This window comes from Tamandua tetradactyla, chromosome 6 (genome assembly GCF_023851605.1).
Source record: "Tamandua tetradactyla isolate mTamTet1 chromosome 6, mTamTet1.pri, whole genome shotgun sequence".
Lineage (NCBI taxonomy): Eukaryota > Metazoa > Chordata > Mammalia > Pilosa > Myrmecophagidae > Tamandua > Tamandua tetradactyla.
Window position 1 is genome coordinate 152,494,585 of NC_135332.1, and position 17,399 is coordinate 152,511,983.

The 17,399-nt window shown below is 35.7% G+C and overlaps 1 protein-coding gene across 2 annotated transcripts in view; it reads right to left on the minus strand.

Moving 5' to 3' along the window:
• RSPO2 (R-spondin 2) overlaps positions 1–17,399 on the minus strand; it is a 146,004-nt gene that overhangs the window by 45,998 nt on the left and 82,607 nt on the right. For both annotated transcript variants that reach the window (XM_077163236.1, XM_077163237.1), the window contains exons 3-4: positions 7,888–8,031; positions 5,642–5,830 (exon numbers count right to left, since the gene is read on the minus strand). In XM_077163236.1, coding sequence (XP_077019351.1) covers positions 5,642–5,830; positions 7,888–8,031 — 333 coding nt within the window. The remainder of the gene's footprint in view (positions 1–5,641; positions 5,831–7,887; positions 8,032–17,399) is intronic.

The window sequence follows — 17,399 nt, forward strand, 5'->3', positions numbered from 1 at the left end:
GGAGGCAGGAAGAGTTTGTTAAAGTAAAATACCAAATTTATATAAGAAATATACATGAACATTTAAAATGTGGCTGCTTATGTAAACTCTCCTAGGTTACAATCACTATAAAATAAACATCGCAATTAGCTGCCATTTATCCAGAGTACCTGGGAAATAGTTTGACTTGCTTAATTTAAAGTGACTAACACAAACTATGGATTTTCAGAAATATATAATATTTAGCAGAGCAAAGAGAGGGGCACAAGAATTTCCCTTTCCCAGATGCTCTCTTCTTTACATAAAAATTTCAGTATCTACATTTCTAACAACTATAAAAGTTTCAAAAGAAAAGAGGTTTCCTCTTATCCTCTCTTCCAAACTACTCTAGGGGTTGGCATGTCTGAAACAGAGCACATAAATTGCAACTCAAATGTAAACAAAATGTAGAAAAATAAAGAACATATGTCTAAAGCATATTTTCTTGACCCTGTCCTACTGAAAATGTGCTTATTTCCTGCTCTCAGTTTAATCCATCACAATCTACAATCATCTTTTGTTATATCATCTTATATCTAGCCCACATGTTGCTGTCAGTTTACATACAGAAAACATAGATTAGAGAGGTCTCGTTACGATTGCCTTTTAAAAAATAGATGTTTGCAGAGATTAAGGTTCTAAGTTGCTAAATAATATTTTCTTTTGTTTCCTATCAAGTTAAAAGCCACATTTGAAAAGAAAAAAAAAAGTAGGTAGATAATGCTCAGGTAATGTCACATAAGAGCAAGAAATCATTTTCAAATTGAGATAGTATGCAGTAGCAGATTTCATACTTAACTTTTTAACACAGTGCTGAGGAAATATAATTAGAGCTTAAAGAACTGCCCAGCATTACTACCAACAAGCGCAGCATGGACTGGTTGTGGCAACCACACAGGCAAAAGAGGCCGAAAGCTTTCCGAGTATGTGTCAAAGCATCACATAAATTACTTTAACGGTCTGACTGCTGAAATGTGTCAGAAAGAGAAAAACCATGCTGGGCACAGAGCCATCCGATGGAGGGGCGGGGTCAGATCACCCAGGGCTTCTGTGCAGGGCCAAGGGGCCAGGGGTCCGAGATGATGAGTGCTCAACACACGGCAATCTCAACTAGAGGGCAGGCTATGAAAGACTAAAGGTGGACAGAACAATTTTTAAGTCACACTTTTTTTTTTTTAATTTCAACAAGTGAAGACAGATGACACATAAATCATAGAAGAAGAGGCTCTTAATATGGGCTGCTGAAACCACGCAAAGCCAGTGGCATTTAGGAACTGACCTTTGGGGTCTGCTTCACTAGCTATTCCAAGTTGGAAGATGTTAGGAGGGGGTGCTGATGGCGGAGTGTTATGTTTTAAAAAGGATTTCAGAGCAAAAATAAAATGATATTTAGGGGTAGAGGGAAAAATCATTAAAAGCTGGCAACTTTGATGTTGGACAACTATGGCTTTATCTTTGATCTTTATATAAGGAATATTGAAAAGGCACAAAAAATAAAGTTTCCTAGCCAGCAAGGCTTTAATCTTAGTTACTTGGCTCTACCCTTAGTAACTTGCTGTGTATCACCTTGGATCTGTCAGTTTCTCTCTGGATTTCAGTTCCTTCCTCTTTCCTAAAAATACGATGGTAGAATCATCAAGGATATAACCAAGGATATTCATTCACACACACAAAAAAGAGATGAAGTAACAACTTCAAAATAATTCCCCTTACATCTTAAAAAGGCTTGCTCCCTTCCTTCACTCAGATCTCTGACCAAAATGTCACTTCTTCAATTCCCCTGAGCATCCTACATAAAATATTACCCCTTCCCCTGCCATACCCAGACATTCACTAATTCCTTATCCTACTTTGCCTCCACAGCCCTCATCTCCACACGAGATTATACCATACACTCATACATTTACTTCTTTATTGCCATTATCCCCAATAGAAAAGTCTCTCTAAGGACTCCTTGGGCTATCCCAAGCCTAGAACAATGACTGGTACATAAACATGCTTGATCAACATCTGATGAATAAATTCATAAAATTACTTGTCATGCAGCTTTACAAAATAATGAGAAGCCCCATTTAGACTGGACAGAATATTTGACAATGAGGCTATCACAGAGGCCAATCCTGAAAAAAGTAGATGGTTGCAGCCACCTCTTTATAACAAAAATTCTCCTGCAAATGAGCACCCTTCAACTTCATACCTCAGCAACCACTATTTTGGTTTTTTTCTTTAAGCCATCAATTATTAAATATCTGATAATAGCATGTTTATATATATATTTTATTAAGATACAGCCCAATACACAGCATGATCCAGACTTTCAAGTTTCCTTCAATTTAAAGTTGAGTACAGCCTTCATTTTTAAATAGGCCATTCTATTTCTTTGTTTGCTTCCTTCACTGCCATTCAAAATTTCTCTCTCACCCACAGCCCATCTTTCTCTTTTCCATGATCTTTTACTCTCCCCTCTTTTTTCCCTTTTCTTATCCTCCACCCTCCTGCTCTCTTGGTAGCTAAATCACAGGTCATGCACAGCCATAAAAAGTTCTTTGAGGGCTGACTACAGAAGCAGAGTCCTTCATGGAGTAGGAGGGGGGAAACTGCCAGATGTGGAAGGTTTTGCAAATGCTCAATGTAACTCCTAGAAAAGTGCTCAGCTCCTTGTTTGTACAATGCTCTTGGCCTTCGAAGTCTCTTCCGCACCCTCCACTTGACCGCGGACTCTGCCCACATCTTCCAGCAATTAATCCAAAAATCATCAGATGTTTGAGTTGGACTGAACCGTCGGGAACACCTATCCCAATATCCTCAATTTACCAGTGAGGAAATAGAGGCCAAGAGAGGTTAAGTGACTTGCCAAGGGTCACAGAGCCAATGAGTTGACAGGCTGCAGAGAGCCAGATCTCCTGACCACCAGACCAGGATCCTGGAGAATGAGTATCCCAAGGGTCCAAGAAACTCCCACGGGTTAAGGCATCCGAATTGAAAGAAAAGATAACTAATCAAAAAGAAAAGAAAAGATTGGAAATGGACATTGAGTAACTTCCAGTGTAAACTATCCACTATTTAATTCAATTCAGATATTCTCTGATTTTTTTTTTAAAAAAAGCAAATAAGCCATATGACAGTTAAGGAAAAGAACAGATTTAGAAACAGAAGATTACACTCGCTCTAAAAATATATATCATTACAGCCATGTACTTTCAGTGTAATGTTTTATATACTTGGTGACTATTCCATTACACTGACCTCTAACATGCCGCTAACTAATCGAAAGCAGCTGATTTTAATGTGCCGGCGCTTTAGTGTGAAGGAGGTTAAGGCTGCGTTTGTATGCAGTCAGGTTAAGGCTGGCTCCAAAAGGAGAAAAATCCATACATATGTTGAAAAGATCTGAAAAATGCCTGTACTTTCAACCTGATTACGACTTAAATTTTTGCATGGTTTGTCAAAGCAGATCACTGAAATCAACTCAAGATGTAAAATGGGATAGAGTGGTTTTCATCTCCATCCTTCCATCCTTTCATTAATCACCGTGACTTACTGAAGAAAGGAACTTTCCTCTCTCTCACCTGAGGCAAGGTGGGATACTCCAGTGGAATGGAAGTTATGCCAATTTTTATCAATTGGTACTCAAGCTCCAAAATTAATTTTCAGGTTTTCATTTCCTACATTTGTAAACAGAAGTTATTTCATTGTAGAGTAATTTGCATGCTCTATCAAAAATTACATTTTAGTTCCCTTCTAATAAAACAATACAGCAAATTCTAATATAACTTTTAAAACTTACTTATTTTAAAGGCTTTATAAAAACCAAATCAATTATACTGAAAATGCAGGGAGGCCTGAAAATCAGCGATGGCCAGTCTTTCCTAATAAATAAAACTTAGTAAATCCTTGATAAAATCTAACTTTGAATGAAATCAAAGCCCATTACTATTTCACTTGTTAAAAATAGAATATTAGCAGATCATACATAAGGATTTGTTTGGGCATAATTTAAGTTGCTGACAGTATCAGATTATATTCCATTAAGATAGTATACTGTTGTTGGTAACAAAAATATAGGGATGCATTAAATATTTTGGGTTAACAATCTAGCTGTTATCTACAAAATTTTCAAGCAAGACTAGGGTCAAAATAATGAGTTTCAGTGGCGGGGTAGTGAATGTGCTGTCTCTTGTTACACATAAGCATGTTTGTTATAGGAGCATTTTCAGGTTAATTTTTGCTATTAACGTAAACCACAATTGAGGGACCACGTTGCTGGAAGAGGAATGGAGGGGTAGTTATATAAACAATATACAACAAAGAAAGCCTTTATTTCCAATACCTGAATACATCAGGTTTGTTTTTAGGCACAAAGTTGCAGGTTAAATGCTCTCAGCTATGCAAGTGGTGGCTTATTAGTCTTGTAAGAAAATATTTTCTTATATTTTGACTGAAAAATAACCAGTTTAAGTGAACAAAACGATCCTTGTTAGTGAAAAGCAGACCCCACAAAACTTTGTTTCAAAAACCCAGAGAGGAAAAGCAAAACAAATTCAAGAGGAAAAACTGCCTTCCTAATAGTAGCTTCTGAATCTGGATCTAACAGTTCTCAAAGGCCGAATGGAGTCTTCAAGTCTTAAAAATTTTGTCTTTCTCCATGGCTCATAGCTACTCTCTATGAGGCAGCATAATACAGATTTTAAGCAGATATATGTTCTCTTCTTGAGCTACAGTCATAAAGCTGAAAAGCTATGCACCAATAGAAACAATGAAGACAAACTAAAGTTCTGATTATTTCATAGGGCAGTTTTCCAAATTCAGTTTTTTCTTTTTTTTTGTTTTCCTGTTTTTATGCACTAGAAAATCCCAACTGTATCCCTGGCATTATATCATCTGCTTATGATACAATAAAAGGTGACAAGTAAGTATTGCTTTAAGAACCACAGTGACAGTGCTGAGTGTTACATTTTAACATACTGATCCTGCTTCACCCTCACCTTAGTTATAAACACTTCTCCTAATTTCTAAATGGGCCTAATCCTGTTACTTCAGAATAATTACTAAATCAGCACAATTACGACAAAGACATGGATAAACACACAATATCAGTAGCTGTTTTCTACAAATTATTATCAAAACAAAGAGAAATGGCTAATTGTGGTAAAGTTACGACAATGTTTATGGCCCCCAGCATTTGGGCAAGTTTATTTTAAGTTGTCATTTTCAACTAGTAACAATGTAGATGATTTTACAGATTCCATAAACCTTCTAATCTAAACTCTTCTCAAATGAAAGTTGGCTGCTTCCCTCATCGCAACATCTGCAAAGAACCTACTCTCATGGTACATTAACCAAAACACACACACTTTAGAAATCTCGTTTGTAATGTACCCTTCTAATTTATCTTTTTTTCCTAATTTATCTTTAATATATCATATAAGTAAACGAAACAGTCACTTTATATCCTTCTTGTATGAAGCATTTGTCTCTAAATAAGTACAATCGTGAATTTTACCCCCTCACCAATGTGTATTAAGAAGTTTCCTTCATGGATAGATAATCCTTTTTTGGGGAAAAAAAGGCAGTTTGCAAGGAGGAAAATTACCCACCCACAACAATGATCATCCAAACCTACCTCCTGGACAATGCCTCATGGTCATCTTGCATCTCCGGGACTCAGCAATGGTTGGGCATGGTATCGTGTCTTTTGCTGGCTTTTTAACAATTTGCCGTGTTCTGGTTTCCAGACCCCACTTAAATCCACACGTGCGATTATTTCTGCTACAAGCTCCCCATTCACTCCAATGACCAACTTCACAACCTTCTAAAATAGGGGAAAAAATTACAAATATAGATAACAATTTGGTATGCACTTGTTCCACAGTCATCAAATTTTATATAGCAATGTTTCTCCACTCCCTCTCCTCCTTCAAATTACAGCCCACAAAGATCTATACTTGCCTTCTGGAATCTAGATTTCTTTGAATACCATAAGGGTTACTTGTATTACAACAAATGGTCCATTCTAATGACACTGGAATTTATCATCTTTAATACATTACACAGCTAAAACAAGGCTGAGGCCACAATTTGCATATCATGACAGAAGATTAAATTTTACAGGTTAATTCTGAGTAACCCCTACCCTACCACTCTCCAAATTCACAAATGCATTTTCTTCATTTTGAAAGTGTCTAGTGAAAAGGATGAGAGGTTGTTTTGTATGCTCTTCTTCTCTGTATTCTTTCAACAGGCATTAGGAAATCATAGTATTTAGTATTTATTATTCACTACCTTGGTGTTATAAATTATTACAGCTTGAAAAGTAAACATCAGGTATTTGAAAAGCATTTAGCATCTTTTTTGGTAAATCCATGTGGTTGGAAAGCAGGCTTAACTCTATCCTCCTCAGGAGGTGGGTAGCAGTAAAAGATAAAAATATGGAAACTTAAACCCCATCAAACTTATCATTAAAAAAACCCTTCACCCTAGAGGAGCAGGACTCAGGCCCCGATTTCACATGCAATCATTTCAGCATTCCAGATCTTCAGCTGGCATCATGGCTACTCCGAGATTTTCAAAGCGATGGAAGATTTTTATTCGGGGGAACGCATAGGACTGTTTGTCATTTGTTTACATTTAAGAGTTTCAATCGAATATTTGTAAAGTATGTGGATCTTGCCTCTCAAAAGCAAACTCAACATTTTTATATACTCTTCTGTGACTTACTTTTAATAAGCTGTCACCTATGTGAATGTACTAACACAGATAAGTAATAACATAAGTACACTTTTCTTCAAAATCCCCTAATTTAAACATGTTCTCCTCCATGAGTTCTCAAATATATTACAGACTATTTCAGCAATACTTCTGCAGAAACAGTTCTCAATTTTCTTTAAGTCTCAATTTCAAGCAAATGGGAAGTCTCATTCAGAATACATAGTTCTGCTGTACATCATATCAGATGCATAATATGTCAGATAAAAGTCAGGGGTGGTGGTGAGAAGGAGGGAAGATATTTGTGATTAGATTCAGGAATTCATCAACACGTAGCTATTAACAAATCCTGACCTTTTAATCAGTGGTATAAAAATACCCAAACATTTTGCAAACACTCAAAAAATATAAAATTTATAAAATTTGTATTCCTAGTTATTATTTCCAAATGGTATATGTGTGTATACTAAATTATGCATTCTAGTTTAATTTAGTAAAAGTAGTAATAGTGATTTAATGCCCTTTGCAACATGCTGTCAGTTATCAATAAAATCTATTTGGCACAAATAATTTCCTTCCAACCGATTTTTTTTTTTTTTTTTTTTACACTTGGGCAGGCACCGGGAATCGAACCCGGGTCCTCTGGCATGGCAGGCAAGCATTCTTGCCTGCTGAGCCACCATGGCCCATCCCCAACCGATTTTTTTTTTTTTTACTCAAATGAATAAGTAAGAAGCTTCATAATATACCTAACAAAAGCAATAGAATAGATAACTGACATGATACAGCTTAAAGCATTTATTTTACTTTAAACAAAACTTTTTCTCTAATAGTTACTATTAATTTATTAAGACAATAAGAAGTGGAGGTATTACATAGATAAAAACTTTACTATCTAGCTTATCAGCACTTAGGTAGTTTAACCTGGCAAATGAACAATATACAAATTTCCTATCAAGATATAATATTTCATGCGATTTCATGTCATCACAATGCCTAAAGAATTGAGAAAGTCAGTTAAGTACTTAAAATTTTTTCAGTTTTAATTAACAATAAGAGAACTAATTTTGTTTTTTAGGCTGAATATACCTAGCATGCATTTTTCAAGAAACAGGTATTAAAATAAAAGTTGTAAGTTTGAGAGTTACATTAAAAACCACTCACCCACACATTCCATTGTTTCATCTAATGGTGCAAAACCATCTGGACATTCGTCAAAGCAACGGCCTCTATGCAAATAAAAGCCAACTTTGCACTTAGTACAAAAGTCTTTGCTAAAGCAAGAATCACAGTTTTCTATTCTGCATCCTAAAAAACAATTTTAAAGAGACAAAGAAAATTTCAAAGGAATTTACTTGTTTAGCAAATAAAGTTTTCACAAACTCACTGTTATGTTTATTATTCAGAGAAATACATTCATACCATTTGTTTCCTATTGCCATCTCTTTCTAAATCATACCTACCTCTTTCAACCGTTAACCACAACAACGAGCTAGGCAGAACTAGCTATTCCATAGCCCTAGGCAGCAAGAGACCCTTCAGATATTTTTGCAACTCTCCAAATGGAATTAAAAGGATTAAAAAGAAAATGAAAACACCCTCTACCACAATCATATCGTTGCTGGGACTGAAATGTGTTCTGCCCCTCAGATGACACACAATGAAAAATACAATTGGAACTCTTTAATTAGTATCTTCTGTTCAGGATACTAAAGAGTTAAGAATTTTAATTTTGAAAATATTTTTCAATGCTTAGTCCATTATCTAGGACATGGTTAATGTTGGATGCATCTACTGTCAGTCAGAAGGTAACTGGGCTTGGGGTACATATATACATATATATATATATATATGTATATATATGTATATATGTACCCCATATATATATTATATATATATATATATAATGAGCCTATATATATATATATATATATATATATATATAATGAGCCTATATATATATATATATATATATATATATATATAATGAGCCTATATATATATATATATATATATACATATATATAGGCTCATAATAGGTAGTCTGCATATAAAAACAACAGTGAATTAGAAGGTATTTTTCCACTAAACCACACACGTTATAAGAAGGTATAAGTAGAAGCAATAATTTATAGGATTGTATTCTAGGTCAAATTCCCTATTAGCTTAGCAGCTTCTGGGCCTGACATGGGCAGGTGAAAATAAACTCTAAATTCCTGTTTTCATGGAGATGAAGGAAGAGAAGGGTAGAAGACCGGTTATTTGAAACATCAGGTTTTCAATAGACTATATTACGTTATGACTTGACAGATTTAACTGATGACAACTAACAGCAGGCAAGGCTCTATGATAACTCTGTGACATCATATTTATTCATTCAACAGGCTTCTGAAGGGCAGCACTATGTTTGGTGCTTTAATGATACTGAAAACCTTTAAAATATATATAGTCCCTGCAAGCAATGAGATAATGGAGCAGAAAATACAGTTCAAATGTGAAATTATTGGATATTAAATTTTGAAAATTGAGAAAATAAAGCCAGAAAGTATTTTAATGGCTAAAAATTTTTTATTAAAATACATATAATAACCATCTCTAAAGACATGTAAAAAAGAAAATGGCAACTCTTTATTTTTCAATTTTGAGTCTAAACAGGGTTTTCATATACCAAATGACCACTATGAAAGAGTTCAATTTCTAAAACGTTACCAAGTTTACAATCAGAACACTAAACATGAGGGTTCAGGTCCACAGTCAAATTACACTATTGCTCTTCAGAGGGGGATAGATGGTGGGCACAACAAAACAGTTTATCACCCCATAAAAGGTTCATTTGTAGCCTTAAATGCTGTAACTTATATTTTAATAAAATGGTGGTCTACAGCTGGTCAGCAGCCTCTTAATCATGGTAAAAATACATGATCATTATGTCCGCAAATTGTGGGTTTTCTTGCTACACTTTTTTTTTTTTTTAGAAAAACAAGCAGAAATATTTTCCAAGAAATAATCATAAACATTCCAAAGAATAAAACAGAACTACGGGTAAAAAGAACAAAGCATTTATATTAAAGAGAAAAAAAAGGACTATACACTTCATAAATCAGCTGTTATCTACAAGGTCAGATTTCTCTTTAAAACCTGGTCTATACCAATAAGCTTTTGGCCAGAATGTTATAGCAATAAAGCATTTGGAATTAATTTTACAAGGTCCAGAGCTGGCTGATCCTTCATTGTTCCTCGTTTTATCCCATGTTCCTAATACCAGTTCATAGAATGTGGAATTTCTGAAACTCTCATCATTATCTCATAAGTCCCTTAGGACTTTCTTCAGGCCTAAATCCCACCTTAAGGAAGCTTAAATATTTGTTCTCAAAACTCAAGCAGAATAAAAACGATATACTTAAATAGTAGTAGGTTACAACCATTAAAATGCATAAAGGTGAATGATAGGCAATGACTGAGAATAAACTCTAAGACCTATAATTTAGTAAAAAAAAAGGTAAGCTACAGGATATATTTGGTATGATGCAACAAAACTCCGTTTGTGTGTATGAAATAGTGAGTGGGTAGCTTAGACAACTTAATTTGGGGAGAAGGCAGTGGAATTTTGAAAAGTTCTAAAAAATTACTTATCTCTGAACCACACAAATCTGTTAAATTCTGTTTACGTATTAAAAGCATAATAGAAAACATTATTTCAATTTGTGACCCACTTAAGTTTACACTCCCTCTACCCCCCAAAAAAGCCAAGATATTAACGTTTTGAAATAAACCCTTTCCAATTTTAACAGCAAGAATGAATAAAGGACACATTATCCCTCGCCAAATTTTTCAGATTTGGATGCATGAAATTACACTCTTTGATAATGCTAAACCTGTTGTGGCCTCCAAAACACACATTTATTTGACCATCTCTTGCCAGTAACCTTTGTTTTCATATGTTCAATGTTGTGTTTCCCTCACTCAGATCATAAGAAACCAAAATATTGTATATAAAATAAAACATTTGAGAAAAAAAGCTTAATTGGCACCAAATCTTAACATCCAAAGCTCCACTGACTTTCCTGGTCTCGGCTGCTTTTTGCCAAAACATAAAACCAGCACGGGCAGTTCACCCATTCAGCAGCCTGGACTTACAGAACTCATCTAATTGTAAACACTATGAATGCAAGGGTTTTTAAAGCTAGCACTTGCACAAAGCTAGCTCTCCTGGCAGCCAACTTCTTGTCATGCTTCAGCTCCTGAAAACCTTCGCTCAACTAGCTCCAGGCCCATCCACAACCCCTGTCATTTTCAGCTCCTTCTTCAACTGCTCACTCTTCCGTTGTGGGGAAAAAAACCACTGCTTGGTGGACCTTGTACTTCTACACCCTTTCCCTCCCAACAGTCCCTCTTAACGAGAATTTCTTAAACCTCTTTTGCTTTCATAAGTGGGATTCATGTCAATTCTATTAATTCATTTCTTAACACACAAGTAAAACATGATCATTACAAACAAAAAAATCAAGATACTACAGAGGCTTAACAGAAAATACAGAAATTTTCTTGGCCCCCTGAACAGAATAGCAAGCCTACTTCCCAGAGACAGCTGCTGTATTAACAATGTCGGATATCTACCTCAAGATAATTGCCATGCAAATTTTATAAATAGATGAGTTTTAAAACACTGATGGGGTCATATAATAAACTGTTTAGCTTTAGGAAACTTTATACAGCATGAGAAAACAGGTACATCAAAGCTTGCTAAATATGACTTTTTTTAAAATAAAAATCTGGGCTGTAAGTCACTGTTCAGAAATAGCTGACCCTGGTATTGCCAACTCATATGCTTCCAAAATTATAGTGCCTCCTCAAAAATGTAATCCATCAAATAAGGACTGCCAATACTGGTTCAAGTAAAATTACTGTCCAAGTGAAACTGTGTCCAAGTACAGTCTGATGGGGCTGTTACTCGGCAAGAAGGGCTTACCCTAGCCAACAAACAGAAAACTAGGCTGGGCATCCCTTCTTCTGTCCTTCTGCAGCACACAGTACAGGCTCTATCATAATATTTGTAAAGTTATATTGTAACTTACTTCAATGGTCATTCCAAACATTTCCCAAGCACTAGAATGTGCCAGGTAACGTGCCAGACCCTGAGAATACAAAACTAAAATACCCAGTCCCTGCCCTAGAGGCACCAAAGTCAAGGCAAAAAGCCATGTGGCACTTTCAGAACATTGCAACATGACATAGAGGTAAAGAGGAAGAGAACAGGGACCCTGGGTGCTATAGGGGCAAAGAAAAGGGACCTCTTTCTGTACTGCCATACAAATTTTCTTTGTATTTTCAATCTGTGAAATTCCTGTTTATAACACAGTGCTGGGCACATAGTGGTGGTTTAATGCTTGCCAAGTGAACTAACATGAATACCATTTAAAAACTCAATTCCTTTAATATTTGAGTGTTTGGCATGAGATTACATAATAAACATTGTACACATGAGTAAAGTTAAAAAAACAAAGAGAACCATAGTTGCTTTAAGGGTTACAAATCTCCCTGGAAGAACCAATAGTCAAACACCTGAAAATAATTATAATATAGGAGGTCAATATCAAAGTCTGGCAGGTAATATGTGCTATGGAAGCTGGAACTTCAGCTGAGCATCTTAGAGAGAAGGGGGGAAAAGCAGAACCTTTTACATTCATTTAAAAAGGCAATGGAAAATGTGGTATATACATACATTATTCATCAGTAAAAAGGAGGAACAGGGGAAAATTCAACCTCTCCAAGTTGAATTCTTGATATTCTCACAAGCAGTGTGGACAACCAAAGCTATAGGCTGAGCTCCCAGTCTTGGGGTTTGTTCATATGAAACTCAACCCCACAAAGGATAGGTCAAGTCTACTTAAAATTAGGCCTAAGAGTCACCTCCAAAAGAGCCTCTTTTGTTGCTCAGATGTGGCCATTCTCTTCAGCCAACACAACAAGCAAACTCACCACCCTCCCCCTGTCTACGTGAGACATGACTCCCAGGGGTGTGGACCTTCCTGGCAACGTGGGACAGAAATTCTAGAATGAGCTGAGACTCAGCATCAAGGGATTGAGAAAAACTTCTCGACCAAAAGGGGAAGAGTGAAATGAGACAACGTGTCAATGGCTGACAGATTCCAAACAGAGTCAAGAGGTTATCCTGGAGGTTATTCTTACCCATTAAGTAGATATCACCTTGTTATTCAAGACGTAATGGAGAGGCTGGAGGGAACTGCCTGAAAATGTAGAGCTGTGTTCCAGTAGCCATGTTTCTTGATGATGATTGTATAATGATATAGCTTTCACAATGTGACTGTGTGGCTGTGAAAACCATGTGTCTGATGCTCCTTTTATCTACCTTGTCAACAGACGAGTAGAACATATGGAATAAAAATAAATAATGGGGGGAACAAATGTTAAAATAAATTTAATTTGAAATGCTAGTGCTCAATGAAAGGAAAGGGTAAGGGATATGGTATGTATAATTTTTTTTTCTGTTTCGTTTTATTTCTTTTTCTGTTTTTTTATTTTTTCTTCTGAATTGATGCAAATGTTCTAAGAAATGATCATGATGATGAATATACAACTAAAAAAAGATCATGGTGATTGAATACACAGCTATGTGATGATATTGTGAGCCATTGATTACAACCATGTCGAGAATGTTTGCATGTCATGAATGTTAAAAAAAATAGAAGGAATGACATACTGATAATGCTACAACATGGGTGATCCTTGAGAACATCTTGTTGTAGGAAATAAGGCACAAAAATGACAAATATTGCATAATTCCACTTAAAATAACTAGAATATGCAAATTCATAGAGACAGAGAGTAGATTATAGATACTAGGGTCAGGGATTGGGGGGATGGGGAGTCAATGCTTAATGGGTACAGAGTTTTTGTCTGGGGTGATGGAAAAGTTTGGATAATGGATACGGTGATAGCAGCAAAACACTGTGAATATAATTAACACCACTGCAGTGTATACTTGAAAGGGGCTAAAGTGGGAAATGCTTTGTTGTATTTATATATTACCAAATAAAAGATAAAGAAAAGAGCAGTGGAGAAAATTAACATAGCATGTGATGTATACAGTGAAGAGGAGCTTAGGTGGAGGGGATGGCTATCGGGTTTAGAGGTTGGGGTGGGGAATTTCCTTATTTTATTTAGTACCCCCCAAAAAAGGAAGACAGGATTATAGATTATTTGTACTTTGGGTGGTTTTAAGTATTTAGGTAATTAAAACCAATACGAATGATGATAGGTTCCAGATCAGGGGCATGGTCTGACAATTAGTGAAGTTGCCCAACAGATTCTCGGACACGAGAGCAACATGACCAAAATGGCACCTTGTTTGTTCTCTAATTAAGGCAGATAAAAACACACTGAGGCCAGGCATATGAACAGATACAGACACACGGATAAAAAAGCAAGGTTCCTGCCCTCCTGAATCTTCAGTCTATTGAGGAGAAAGGTACACACAGGCAGGATATTAGGTAATAATGTGACTATTCTAAACCAGAAGTATAGACAGACTGAGCTGGGGAATGATAAGAATTTTCAATAAGTTAACCCTCCTAAAAGCAGGAAAAAAGTGGCGGTAAGGAAAAGCACCAGAAGACTAGACACTCTAAAAGGTAAATGGGAATAAGAGTTAGAATGAACCAATAAACCAACAAACTGGGAGGAGGCGATGAAAAACAGAGAACGCAAAGTTCACATCAATCAGCCTTCTTCCTTTGGTCCCACAGCTCTCAGGGTACTTCGGACACTGAGTTAGTTTTGTCTGACCAGCTAAATCTAGACGACAATTACTACCTCTTAATTGAATATCTCAGCATGGCCAATTTATCAATAAAAAATTAAAATTTTTAATTTAAAGCAGAGAAAAATCAATCCTTGTTTAATCCAACTGTGAAAAATATAATTCTATATATTATCAATCATTGGAGAAAGGGAAGAAATCAGTGAGGCAGAAGGGATTTCAAACATGAAGGGATCAGTTTCTATTAGTTCTTGATACTCATCAGAACTGCGGGCTTCTGACTGCCTTAGCACTCCATGGAAATCTAACTGCTTACTGTTCTTCAACGATTCTTAATTGTCAAAGTGCCAGTATCTCTATTTAGAATATGGCAGTCACAGACACCCACTAAGGGTCATTTAGTCTTCAGGTTACAGGTGCCAGGATCAAAGAGCATCAAGTCAACCCCCGGAAACTCCAAAAGGTTTCTCTGATTATTATATGCTAAAATTTGAAAAGACTAAAAGGACAGGTTATTCCAAAAGACATTTAAAATTAGACTTTTAACAATTTTTCACATTTAAAACTGTTTAAGTATTTTTAGGCTTCTCTAACAACTTCAACACTGCTGTTTAGCATCCTTTCTCAAAATTTGCAATGGTTTATAAATATCCATAAAGAAAATTTTTATGCTTTGACAAAAATGTGCATTCCTAAAATGTATTATTATAGGCATTCCAATTGAGCAAGGACTGATGAAAAACTTGACCTAAAGGCTAAAATTACAATTTCTGTACTATGTCCCAGTTACACACAGCTCCTGAGAAGCTTCATTACATTTCAACATGAAGAAAATATAAAGGACCAGTCCAGATGTATCAGGGATCAGCTCATGAGAAGCTTCATTACATTTCAACATAAAGAAAATAGCAAGAATTAGTCCAGACATTTCAGGGCTCAATGTTCACACAACTGAGTTAGTTGTGTGATGACACCAAAAAACAGCATTAAGTTAACAAAAGATCTAGGGTAGAAGTCTGTGCAAACCCTGTGGAACAAGTTTAGGTTAAAACTGCCTTCACTAATTAGGAGAGTAAGCATAGAATGAAATCCAACTATATCAAGTGCTAAACAGGATTCTTGAATCAAGAACCAAAGGCAGGAAATAAGAATTGGGCTGAGAATATAGTGGTCACTCAAATAGTACTATGGGTAGCTGACATGAGTTAGAATCTTGGCCCACTTACTAGTTGGATGACCATGGCAAAACCACTTTTTTAAAAGCACTTTGCCTCAGTATCCTCATCTATAAAAGGGAGGTCGCATTAGCCCCTATCTCATAAGATTGTTGAGTGGATACTGGCTTAATGAATGGAAAGAGCTCAGCACGGTATGTTCTGTGTATTTAATTTAAAAAAAAGTGAGCAATTATGAATATATAAATTGACCAACCAGGTCTTAAAAGAGGACCAAAAAAAGGTAGTCCATGATGGTGGCTGGAAGGAAGTGCAAGCATGATACTCTATGTAGAGAAGTGTGTAGCGTGTGTGTGTGTTGGTGTCTACACATGCACGAGCACACGAGTACTACTCAAATGAACAGCATTATCCAAAGACCACTATCTGCGTTAAATACCACTAAACAAACTGGATACAATAATCTGTTGAGCACCTACACGAAAAATCATCTGCTTTAAACATTAGGGACAGGAGTTAGGAAAGCTGAGCTCTAAAGGTAATGTTGAACTTCAAGGGGGAATCACTTCCTCTCTTTATCCTACTCCTCTCACCATCTGGTGGAAGTGGAAAATACATGACTTACCTATATCAGAAAACTGTTAAGAGTATCAAATAAAATATGAGAACAAAAATAATAGGTTAAAGTATACCAAAAAAAGTTGGATCACACTCCAGAGCCAAACAATCCTGTTTTCATGGTTAATACTTGAAACATGCACTATCCTTGTCTAAGCAAAATGAAGACGTTCAATTTATGAATAGAACAAAGATATTCTCTAACACTCGCAGGGGCTGTGACCATGAGGACATTAAAATACCACCCCAGGCAGTGAATTTAATCCTCAAGGTACAGTGGGGTAAGAAGAATGGGCTACTTCCTGAAATCTGTATATTATTACATGAAACATTTCTTTTAGATAGCTATAAAGTCCTATCTTGTATGCCTTGAGTGCCCTTTATTTCAAAGCTTCTAAGGAAATAGAGTTAAAAATATTTTTCTCCTGATACATTTTAACTTAAAGTGTTATAGCAGTTCATTCTAAAACACCCCAGACAAACTGGTGAAATATGTTGATAGTAGCTTCATTGTAATGCTTCAATGTTTAAATACTATATCTTGCCTAGCCACAAGAAGTAATCTGAAGAAACACTTAGGCTTGTATAAAATCATATGGTCAAATAACGGGAAACTATAAAAATGTTGGCTTTACTTCTTATATATACAATTGCTTATTTGAAATCATGCTCAAAATGAGTGAAATTAAAGCTTAAATATATTTGCTAGAAATACAAAGCTCTAGGTATTTCAAAGAATTTTTCCATTTAAGGGGAGTAGGGAGATGAGGGTAACTACCTCAAAATAAAAATAGGAAAGGAATGTGATAGCAATGAAAAAAGCAAAAAAAAAAAAAAATTATAAACCAAATTAATACCTCATATCAGATTTTAAATTCCTGCCAGTAGCAAACCCCTCATCTTTTTATTTCTTGTACTTTTCCTTCTTTGGTAATTTGTCACCCTTTCATATTAAGGTTGAACCAGAACAGTTTAATCAAGTTCAGGCCTGAGTCTTATTTGGATTTTTCCAAATGCTGAAAAAGGTAGGTCTCCCCACCCAAATAAATGGAAAAGCATTTTTAAGTTAATATATGTCTTGCCCTCTCCTCAACCCCATCCAA